This window comes from Melozone crissalis, unplaced genomic scaffold (assembly GCF_028551555.1).
Source record: "Melozone crissalis strain CALT ecotype California unplaced genomic scaffold, PUWL_Pcris_2 ptg000036l_1, whole genome shotgun sequence".
In the NCBI taxonomy this organism is placed as follows: Eukaryota; Metazoa; Chordata; class Aves; order Passeriformes; family Passerellidae; genus Melozone; species Melozone crissalis.
In genome coordinates this window covers 22,210,400-22,222,500 of record NW_026535814.1, presented here as the reverse complement: position 1 = coordinate 22,222,500, position 12,101 = coordinate 22,210,400, and the positions used below count along the sequence as shown (strand labels likewise).

Genomic DNA, 12,101 nt, shown 5'->3' with positions numbered 1-12,101 from the left:
CCCAAGCAGAACCGGTCCCCTCCGGAGGGGTCCACGTACCCGTCCACGGTGACAACGGGACAGCTCGAGGGCACCTTGAAGGTCTCGCCCACCTGCACGTCCATCTCGAAGTAGGCGATGGAGCACCAGTACTCGGGAGCTGCGCGACAACGCGCTCCCCGTCAGGCAGCGCGGGCACCGGGCGGCGGGCACGGCTGCCCGAACCGTGCCATGGGCGCCCGGACCCTGACATGGGCACCCAGACCCTGCCAGGGGCACCCAAACCCTGACATGGGCACCCAAATCCTGCCAGGGGCACCCAGACCCTGCCAGGGGCACCCAAACACTGCCATGGGCACCCAGACCCTGACATGGGCACCCAGACCCTGCCAGGGGCACCCAAATCCTGCCATGGGCACCCAGACCCTGCCATGGGCACCCAGACCCTGCCATGGGCACCCAAATCCTGCCATGGGCACACAAACTCTGCCATGGGTGCCCAATCCGTGCCATGGGCACCCAAACACTGCCATGGGCACCCAAACACTGCCAGGGGCACCCAAATCCTGCCATGGGCACCCAGACCCTGCCATGGGCGCCCAGACCCTGCCATGGGCACCCAGACCCTGCCATGGGCACCCAAATCCTGCCATGGGCACACAAACTCTGCCATGGGTGCCCAATCCGTGCCATGGGCACCCAAACACTGCCATGGGCACCCAAATCCTGCCATGGGCACCCAAATCCTGCCATGGGCACCCAGACCCTGCCATGGGCGCCCAAATCCTGCCATGGGCACCCAGACCCTGCCATGGGCACACAAACCCTGACATGGGCACCCAGACCCTGCCAGGGGCACCCAAATCCTGCCATGGGCACCCAGACCCTGCCATGGGCACACAAACCCTGACATGGGCACCCAGACCCTGCAATGGGCACCCAGACCCTGCCATGGGCGCCCAGACCCTGCCATGGGCACCCAAACCCTGCCATGGGCACCCAAATCCTGCCATGGGCACCCAAACTCTGCCATGGGTGCCCAGACCCTGCCATGGGCACCCAAATCCTGCCATGGGCACCCAAACACTGCCATGGGCACCCAAACACTGCCATGGGCACCCAATCCGTGCCATGGGCACCCAGACCCTGCCATGGGCGCCCAGACCCTGACATGGGCACCCAAACACTGCCAGGGGCACCCAAACCCTGCCAGGGGCACCCAGACCCTGACATGGGCACCCAGACCCTGACATGGGCACACAAACCCTGCCATGGGCACCCAGACCCTGACATGGGCACCCAGACCCTGCCATGGGCACACCTGGGCACACCCAGACACACCTGGGCACACCCAGACACACGTTGGCACAGCCTGACACACCTGGGCACACCTGGGCACACCTGGGCATACCCAGGCACACCTGGGCACACCCGGACACACCTGGGCATACCCAGGCACACCTGGGCACACCCAGACACACCTGGGCACAGCCGGGCACACCCACCCACCACAGTGCCGCCCTCAGCGCTGCCCACCTTCCCTGGCACCGGTGCCAACCCCCCCTCCCACCTCCTATCCCCATTTACTGAAGGAAGGTCCCCTCATCCCCATGAGAAGCGGGCACACCTGTGCCCACCTGTGCCCGCCTGTGCCCGCCTGTGCCCGCCTGTGCCCGCCTGTGCCCGCCGGGCATCACTCACCAGGATGGTTGGAGATGGGCGGCTGGAAGGCGAGCTCGTTGTGCACCGGCCCTGGAGGAGAAAACACGTTTTTAATTGGCATCATTAATCCATCGATATGCTAATTAACGGCGTGAATTCATTAACGAACGGCGCTCATTAACCTCGTGCATATTCTAACTCTGAGCGCTCCTTTTGTTTCGCGATCCCTACGATTGTTGATTAATTAAACATCTTATTAATGCATCCATCTCCCAATTTATTGATCAATCAGCCCCTTGATATGCTAATTACCAGCGTTAATTAATTAATTAATTAATGAACAGTGTTAATTAACCTCGCGCATATTCTAACAGAGGAAACTCTGAGCGCTCCTTTTGTTTTGCGATCCCTACGATTGTTTATTAATTAAACATCCTGCTGATGCATCGATCTCCCAATTTATTGATCAATCAGCCCCTTGATATGCTAATTAACAGCGTTAATGAACAGCGTTCATTAGCCTCGTGCATATTCTAACGGAGGAAACTCCGACCCCTCCTTTTGTTTTCCATTACCTATAATTGTTTATTAAACATCTTATTAATGCATCCATCTCCCAATTTATTGATCAATCAGCCCCTTGATATGCTAATTAACAGCGCTAATGAATGAATTAATTAACGAACGGCGTTCATTAACCTCGCGCATATTCTAACGGAGGAAACTCGAGGATTTCAGTTTTCTCCGCCAGCCCATCGCGAGCTCGGATTTTGCGTCATGCACGGGGTTAATTAACGCTGTTAATTACGCAAAGTGACTGATGGATCAATAAACGGGAGTTCGAGGCGTCACCAGGACGGTCGCTTCTCCCCTTCACTTCAACAGGGGCTGTGAGGGGTTCACAGGCAGAAATGAGGGTGCTGTGAGGGGTTCACAGGCAGAAATGAGGGTGCTGACAGGGGTTCACAGGCAGAAATGAAGGGGCTGTGAGGGCAGTGCAGATGTGAGGGGGCTGTGAGGGGTTCACAGGCAGAAATGAGGGTGCTGTGAGGGGTTCACAAGCAGAAATGAGGGTGCTGAGAGGGGTTCACAAGCAGAAATGAGGGTGCTGAGAGGAATTCACAAGCAGAAATGAGGGTACTGAAAGGAATTCACAAGCAGAAATGAGGGGGCTGTGAGGGGTTCACAAGCAGAAATGAGGAGGCTGTGAGGGGTTCACAAGCAGAAATGAGGGTTCTGTGAGGGCAGAGCACAGGCAGGAGTGAGGGGGCTGTGAAGGATTAACAGGCAGAAATGAGGGTGCTGAGAGGAATTCACAAGCAGAAATGAGGGTGCTGACAGGGGTTCACAGGCAGAAATGAGGGTTCTGTGAGGGCAGAGCAGAAATGAGGGTGCTGAGAGGAATTCACAAGCAGAAATGAGGGTGCTGAGAGGGGTTCACAAGCAGAAATGAGGGTGCTGAGAGGAATTCACAAGCAGAAATGAGGGTGCTGAGAGGGGTTCACAAGCAGAAATGAGGGTGCTGAGAGGGGTTCACAGGCAGAAATGAGGGGGCTGTGAAGGATTAACAGGCAGAAATGAGGGTGCTGAGAGGGGTTCACAAGCAGAAATGAGGGTGCTGAGAGGGCACAGCACAGGCAGGAGTGAGGGGGCTGTGAAGGATTAACAAGCAGAAATGAGGGTGCTGAGAAGAATTCACAAGCAGAAATGAGGGTGCTGTGAGGGCAGAGCAGATGTGAGGGGGCTGTGAGGGGTTCACAAGCAGAAATGAGGGTGCTGAGAGGGGTTCACAGGCAGACGTGAGGGTGCTGTGAAGGCAGAGAACAGGCAGGAGTGAGGGGGCTGTGAAGGATTAACAGGCAGAAATGAGGGTGCTGAGAGGGGTTCACAGGCAGAAATGAGGGTGCTGAGAGGGGTTCACAAGCAGAAATGAGGGGGCTGTGAGGGGTTCACAAGCAGAAATGAGGGGGCTGTGAAGGATTAACAGGCAGAAATGAGGGTGCTGTGAGGGGTTCACAAGCAGAAATGAGGGGGCTGAGAAGAATTCACAAGCAGAAATGAGGGTGCTGAGAGGGGTTCACAGGCAGAAATGAGGGTGCTGAGAGGGGTTCACAAGCAGAAATGAGGGTGCTGTGAGGGCAGAGCACAGGCAGATGTGAGAGTGCCGAGAGGGCAAGGCACAGACAGGCGCTCCCAGCTGTCACACACGGACACACGGACACACGGACACAGCAGCGTTCTCTCACAGTAGTGTCCGGGGTGCATGGGCGGGTGGTGCTGCAGGTGCCCGTTCTGGTGGTGCGGGATGCTGGGCGTGTAGGCGGCCGTGCGGCTCCCGGTCCAGCTGGTGGTGCTGTCTGCAAAGACACCGCCTGACATCAGCAAGGTGTGTTGTGGTTGGTCAGGTTCAAAGGATGCCCCTCAGCCCTGGGGGTCATTGGCCTGTCTGGGTGTCATTGTCCCTTGAGACCCCGCCCCTCTCACCTGGTTGGTGCTCAGTTGTCCCCGCCCCCTGTCCCTGAGCTGAAAAGGTCAATCAGACCATGTGGTGTATTCTGTTGGAGCTGTTGTTCACATTCACTGGCCCAGGCACCATCTCACTGGTAATACTGGGATTCCTATTCCAACACCATGCTGCTGTAAGGGTCCATCACTATGACTACCTGTCAATCGACTGGGAGGGTTGTCGCCGTGCGCTGTAATGTCCCATTTTAGACTTCCGGGTCAGGTGTGCCTGTACCTGTCTCCCTTCCCCCCATGCTGAGTGAGTCCTGTCAATCAGGCTGAACATTCCAGCAAGGCCATCTCACTGGTGACACTGGGATTCCTAAACCAACACCCCGCTGCAATGCCCAGCAGCAGCAACACCCGCACGGCGCCCGCCGCCCCCTCGCCGTGCCCGGCCCAGGCAGGAGCTCACTCGTGGAGGCCACGGGAATGTTGGGGAAGTTGGTGGTGCTGGTGGTGCTGGACTCGGCGGGCGCCAACATGGCGGGCGCGCTGAAGGGCTCCGAGCCGGCCCGGTTGCCGGGCGGGTGTTGGATGGTCTGCACCGAGTGACCCTCGGCCGACGACGACAGCGACGGCTGCCCCTCGTAGTCGTGCACGTACTCGTCCTTCACCAGCATGCTGGGCGGGGCTGCGGGGACACAGCCGTCACTCACGGCGCACGGGCAGGGGACACACAGGGGGACAGAGGTGTCACTCACGGGGCACGGGCAGGGGACACACAGGGGGACAGCATGGGGACGGCACCGTCACTCACAGGGACAGCATGGGGACGGTGCCGTCACTCACAGGGACACACAGGGGGACAGAGCTGTCACTCACGGGGCACGGGCAGGGGACACACAGGGGGACAGGATGGGGACAGAGGTGTCACTCACGGGGCACGGACAGGGCACACAGGGGGACAGAGCTGTCACACACAGGGCATGGACAGGGCACACAGGGGGACAGAATTGTCACTAAACAGGGCACGGGCACACAGGGGGACAGAGGCGTCACTAAACAGGGCACGGACAGGGGACACGGGGGACAGAGCTGTCACTCACAGGGCACGGACAGGGCACACAGGGGGACAGAGCTGTCACACACAGGGCATGGACAGGGCACACAGGGGGACAGAATTGTCACTAAACAGGGCACGGGCACACAGGGGGACAGAGGCGTCACTAAACAGGGCACGGACAGGGGACACGGGGGACAGAGCTGTCACTCACAGGGCACGGACGGGGGACACAGGGGGACAGAATTGTCACTAAATGGGGCACGGACAGGGGACACAGGGGGACAGAATTGTCACTAAATGGGGCACGGACAGGGGACACACGGGGACAGCATGGGGACAGAGCTGTCACTCACAGGGACACACAGGGGGACAGAGCTGTCACACACGGGGCACGGACAGAGGACACAGGGGGACAGAATTGTCACTAAACGGGGCACGGACAGGGCACACACACACAGGGATGGCATGGGGACAGTGCCATCAGTGACGGGGCATGGACACAGGGCACACACACACACACACAGGGCGCACACACACACACACACACACACACACAGGGCACACACACACAGGGCACACACACACACACACAGGGCACACACACACACAGCACACACACACACACACACACACACACACACACAGAGCTTTGATTCTGTCCTGAAGGACAATCTTGGTGTTAAACAATGGAATATTTCCATTAAACAACGGGAAATTCAGCTGGGATTCTGCACTGAAGGACAATCTTGGTGTTAAACAATGAAATATTTCCATTAAACAACGGAAAATTCAGCTGTGATTCTGTACTGAAGGACAATCTTGGCGTTAAACAATGGAATATTTCCATTAAACAACAGAAAATTCAGCAGTGATTCTGTCCTGAAGGACAATCTTGGTGTTAAACAATGAAATATTTCCATTAAACAATGGAATATTTCCATTAAACAATGGAATATTTCCATTAAACAACGGGAAATTCAGCTGGGATTCTGCACTGAAGGACAATCTTGGCGTTAAACAATGGAATATTTCCATTAAACAACGGGAAATTCAGCAGTGATTCTGCACTGAAGGACAATCTTGGTGTTAAACAATGAAATATTTCCATTAAACAACGGGAAATTCAGCTGGGATTCTGCACTGAAGGACAATCTTGGTGTTAAACAATGAAATATTTCCATTAAACAATGGAATATTTCCATTAAACAACGGGAAATTCAGCTGGGATTCTGCACTGAAGGACAATCTTGGTGTTAAACAATGAAACATTTCCATTAAACAATGGAATATTTCCATTAAACAACGGGAAATTCAGCTGGGATTCTGCACTGAAGGACAATCTTGGTGTTAAACAATGAAATATTTCCATTAAACAACGGGAAATTCAGCTGGGATTCTGCACTGAAGGACAATCTTGGTGTTAAACAATGAAATATTTCCATTAAACAATGGAATATTTCCATTAAACAATGGAATATTTCCATTAAACAACGGGAAATTCAGTTTTGATTCTTTACTGAAGGACAATCTTGGTGTCAAATAATGAAATATTCCAGCAGTGGAATCTCAGATTTCTGAACGAATCCCACGCCAGATTTCACGTCCAAGCTTCAGGGAAAGCGAGGACATCAGACTCCTTCACTGAATGAACGACAGGATTTCCATTCTTTCTTTTTTATGAATGACATTCAGCATTCCCAATCCGATTCATTCCCAACCCGATTCATTCCCAATCCAATTCATTCCCAATCCAATTCATTCCAAATCCAATTCATTCCCAATCCGATTCATTCCCAATCCGATTCATTCCCAATCCAATTCATTCCCAATCCGATTCATTCCCAATCCAATTCATTCCCAACCCAATTCATTCCCAATCCAATTCATTCCCAATCCAATTCATTCCCAATCCAATTCGTTCCCAATCCAATTCATTCCAAATCCAATTCATTCCCAATCCGATTCATTCCCAATCCGATTCATTCCAAATCCAATTCGTTCCCAATCCGATTCATTCCAAATCCGATTCATTCCCAATCCAATTCGTTCCCAATCCGATTCATTCCGAACCCAATTCATTCCCAACCCAATTCATTCCCAATCCGATTCATTCCCAACCCGATTCATTCCCAATCCAATTCATTCCCAATCCAATTCATTCCCAATCCGATTCATTCCCAATCTGATTCATTCCCAATCCGATACATTCCCAACCCGATTCATTCCCAATCCAATTCATTCCAAATCAAATTCATTCCAAATCCCATTCATTCCCAATCCAATTCATTCCCAACCCGATTCATTCCCAATCCGATTCATTCCCAATCCGATTCATTCCAAATCCATTTCATCCCAATCCAATTCATTCCCAATCCAATTCATTCCCAATCCAATTCATTCCCAATCCGATTCATCCCAAATCCATTTCATCCCAATCCAATTCATTCCCAATCCGATTCATTCCCAATCCGATTCATTCCCAATCCAATTCATTCCAAATCCGATTCATTCCCAATCCAATTCATTCCCAACCCAATTCATTCCCAACCCAATTCATTCCAAATCCAATTCATTCCCATTCCAATTCATTCCCAATCCGATTCATTCCCAATCCAATTCATTCCCAATCCAATTCATTCCCAACCCAATTCATTCCCAATCCGATTCATTCCAAATCCGATTCATTCCCAATCCAATTCATTCCCAACCCGATTCATTCCCAATCCAATTCATTCCAAATCCAATTCATTCCCAATCCGATTCATTCCCAATCCAATTCATTCCCAATCCAATTCATTCCCAACCCGATTCATTCCCAATCCAATTCATTCCAAATCCAATTCATTCCCAACCCAATTCATTCCCAACCCAATTCATTCCAAATCAAATTCATTCCCAATCCAATTCATTCCCAATCCGATTCATTCCCAACCCAATTCATTCCCAACCCGATTCATTCCCAATCCAATTCATTCCAAATCCAATTCATTCCCAACCCAATTCATTCCCAACCCAATTCATTCCAAATCAAATTCATTCCCAATCCAATTCATTCCCAATCCGATTCATTCCCAACCCAATTCATTCCCAACCCAATTCATTCCAAATCCAATTCATTCCCAATCCGATTCATTCCCAATCCAATTCATTCCCAACCCAATTCATTCCAAATCAAATTCATTCCCAATCCAATTCATTCCCAATCCGATTCATTCCCAACCCAATTCATTCCCAACCCAATTCATTCCAAATCCAATTCATTCCCAATCCGATTCATTCCCAATCCAATTCATTCCAAATCCGATTCGTTCCCAATCCAATTCGTTCCCAATCCAATTCATTCCCAATCCGATTCATTCCCAACCCAATTCATTCTCAATCCGATTCATTCCCAATCCGATTCATTCCCAACCCGATTCATTCCAAATCCGATTCATTCCCAATCCAATTCATTCCCAATCCGCTTCATTCCCAATCCAATTCATTCCCAATCCGATTCATTCCCAACCCAATTCATTCCAAATCCCATTCATTCCAAATCCGATTCATTCCCAATCCAATTCATTCCCAACCCAATTCATTCCCAACCCAATTCATTCCAAATCCAATTCATTCCCAGTCCAATTCATTCCCAATCCAATTCATTCCCAATCCAATTCATTCCCAACCCAATTCATTCCCAATCCGATTCATTCCAAATCCAATTCATTCCCAATCCAATTCATTCCCAATCCGATTCATTCCAAATCCGATTCATTCCAAATCCGATTCATTCCCAATCCAATTCATTCCAAATCCAATTCATTCCAAATGCAATTCATTCCCAATCCCATTCATTCCAAATCCGATTCATTCCCAATCCGATTCATTCCCAATCCAATTCATTCCAAACCCAATTCATTCCCAATCCAATTCATTCCCAACCCAATTCATTCCCAACCCAATTCATTCCCAATCCGATTCATTCCCAATCCAATTCATTCCCAATCCCATTCATTCCAAATCCCATTCATTCCCAATCCAATTCATTCCAAATCCAATTCATTCCCAATCCGATTCATTCCCAATCCAATTCATTCCCAATCCGATTCATTCCCAATCCAATTCATTCCAAATCTCATTCATTCCAAACCCGATTCATTCCCAATCCAATTCATTCCCAATCCAATTCATTCCCAATCCGATTCATTCCCAACCCAATTCATTCCCAACCCAATTCATTCCCAATCCGATTCATTCCCAATCCAATTCATTCCCAACCCAATTCATTCCCAATCCGATTCATTCCCAACCCGATTCATTCCCAATCCAATTCATTCCCAATCCAATTCATTCCCAATCCGATTCATTCCCAATCCAATTCATTCCCAATCCCATTCATTCCCAATCCCATTCATTCCCAATCCCATTCATTCCCAACCCAATTCATTCCCAACCCAATTCATCAGCATGTCAGGCAGTTCTGGGGGTCTTTTTTGACTGAGCCGTGGGGTTGTTGGTTTTGTGTGTGTTTCAGGGTGAGAAGCAGCGACCACCGGCACTCACCCGAGCTCTGCAGCGTCAGTCCCGAGAGATCTGCCAAAGGGAACAACGGGGGGAAAAAGGGGCGTTCAGAGATCTACAACGCGTTGAAACGTTTCTCAACCTGTAAAAACCACCCCTGAAGGAGGTTTTTACCCCAGCCGCACACCCCCTTCCGTTGCAAGGCTCGGCTCCTCCGAGGGACACCGCAACCGCGCCAACAAACCCCACGGAGACGCACCGCCAAACGCCAAAACCCCGCAACAACAACCAAACAGCGCACGGACAACGACAAGAGCACGGCGGTCGATCCTGAAGCTGTTAAAAATCAACGTTCCCAACTCGGCGTCGCGCTGCCTGTACCGGGAGGTGTTTCCCGGCGATTTACGGGGGTACTCACCGATGCCGGGTGACACCACGCGCTCATAGTGGTAGGGGTTGACGCAGACGCTGTCGCACTTGAGGTCGAAGGCGTACTGGCAGTACTTGACGTGCTTGAGCTCGTTCTTGTGAAGGTCGGGCCACCGCCAGAGGCGGGCGTAGATGACGTGCGGGAAGCCCTTGCGGCCGGCCACCTGTAGGGACACGGACACGGGTGGGATGTCACCACGTCAGGCCCGAGGTGCAGAGACACCGAGACAACACCCGGGGAGATCGGAGGTTCTGGGGTGTAGCCAGGAGGGTTTGGGGGTTGGATGTTGAGATGAGAGCGGTGTGAGGATGGGAGGATCTCATGGGGATGAATGGTGGTTGATTGGAGTGTGAGACGTGGATCCACCACAAGGGTTGGGAGTGACCATGGAGATCCACCTGAAGGGTTGGAGATCCACCTGAAGGATGGAAGTGACCATGGAAATCCACCTGAAGGGTTGGAGATCCACCTGAAGGGTTGGAAATGACCATGGAGATCCACCTGAAGGGTTGGAGATCCACCTGAAGGATGGAAGTGACCATGGAGATCCACCTGAAGGGTGGGGAGTGACCATGGAGATCCACCTGAAGGGTGGGAAATGACCATGGAGATCCACCTGAAGGGTTGGGAGTGACCATGGAGATCCACCTGAAGGGTGGGAAATGACCATGGAGATCCACCTGAAGGGTGGGAAATGACCATGGAGATCCACCTGAAGGGTGGGAAATGACCATGGAGATCCACCTGAAGGGTGGGGAGTGACCATGGAGATCCACCTGAAGGGTTGGGAGTGACCATGGAGATCCACCTGAAGGGTGGGGAGTGACCATGGAGATCCACCTGAAAGGTGGGAATGACCATGGAGATCCACCTGAAGGGTTTGAGATCCACCTGAAGGGTTGGGAGTGACCATGGAGATCCACCTGAAGGGTGGGGAGTGACCATGGAGATCCACCTGAAGGGTTGGAGATCCACCTGAAGGGTGGGAAGTGACCATGGAGATCCACCTGAAGGGTTGGGAGTGACCATGGAGATCCACCTGAAGGGTTGGGCATCGGTGGGACAGGGAGTGGATCCTGACCAAGGACAGCCAGGGTTGTGCTCAGCACAGCCCACAGTGACAGTGCTGAACCGGGGACCACAGCGCTGGCACTGCAGGGCTGGCCGGGGACAGGGACGGGGACAGCACTGAGCTGACAGGGACAGCACTGAGCTGACAGGGACAGGGACAGCACTGAGCTGACAGGGACAGCACTGAGCTGACAGGGACAGCACTGAGCTGACAGGGACGGGGACAGCACTGAGCTGACAGGGACAGCAGTGAGCTGACAGGGACGGCACTGAGCTGACAGGGACAGGGACAGCACTGAGCTGACAGGGACAGCACTGAGCTGACAGGGACAGTGACAGCACAGGGGTGTCCAGGCTGGGTTTGTGAGGGCGCTGCCCTGCACCGCCGCACGCAGACAGGCAGAGCAGGGCAGAGCAGACCAGAATGGTGCCCCGCTCCCAGCGGCCTCGTGCCCCCGCGCAGGAGGAGGGCAGCTCTGCAGCAGAGCCGCAGCACAGCCGGCGGAGCAGGGCTCTGCCCCGTCCCTCGGCAGCTCCCCAGCAGGAACACGCACACACACTGCATTGCACCGGTACCAACCTGCAGCCTCCCGTCCAGCGTCCTCTGTATTGTAACACACTTGCTAGGGTGAGCTCCGTTTGTGGTTATAGCTGTAATCAGAGAATCCAATTCATCTTTTTTCTCCTTCAGCTTTTTAACTAAGCTCTCGATTGCGCGCTTGGCGAAAGTCTCGCTCTCTCCACCTTGTCGATGGCACATCAAGCTGTGAACAATGCTCAGACAAGCATCATTACTTGTTGGTGTGTTAGTAATAGACATATTGTCCATCTGTCACAGCTTGTTCTTTCAGATCAAATGTCAGTTTTGGGGGCTGTTATGACTTTCAAGCTGATGAACAAGAGATGATCCAAGTTAAGTGTTAGATGTAGTGTCCCTTGGTAAAA

At 52.2% G+C, this 12,101-nt stretch overlaps 1 protein-coding gene across 1 annotated transcript in view; it reads right to left on the bottom strand.

The window, feature by feature from the left end:
* SMAD4 (SMAD family member 4) overlaps positions 1 to 11,985 on the bottom strand; it is a 20,711-nt gene extending 8,726 nt beyond the window's left edge. Inside the window, exons 1-7 of the mRNA XM_054283384.1 lie at positions 11,737 to 11,985; positions 10,074 to 10,248; positions 9,698 to 9,727; positions 4,562 to 4,780; positions 3,888 to 3,998; positions 1,681 to 1,731; positions 1 to 139 (exon numbers count right to left, since the gene is read on the bottom strand). The exon at positions 1 to 139 is cut by the window's left edge and continues 45 nt beyond it. Coding sequence (XP_054139359.1) covers positions 1 to 139; positions 1,681 to 1,731; positions 3,888 to 3,998; positions 4,562 to 4,780; positions 9,698 to 9,727; positions 10,074 to 10,248; positions 11,737 to 11,985 — 974 coding nt within the window. The remainder of the gene's footprint in view (positions 140 to 1,680; positions 1,732 to 3,887; positions 3,999 to 4,561; positions 4,781 to 9,697; positions 9,728 to 10,073; positions 10,249 to 11,736) is intronic.
* Positions 11,986 to 12,101: the final 116 nt, after the last annotated feature.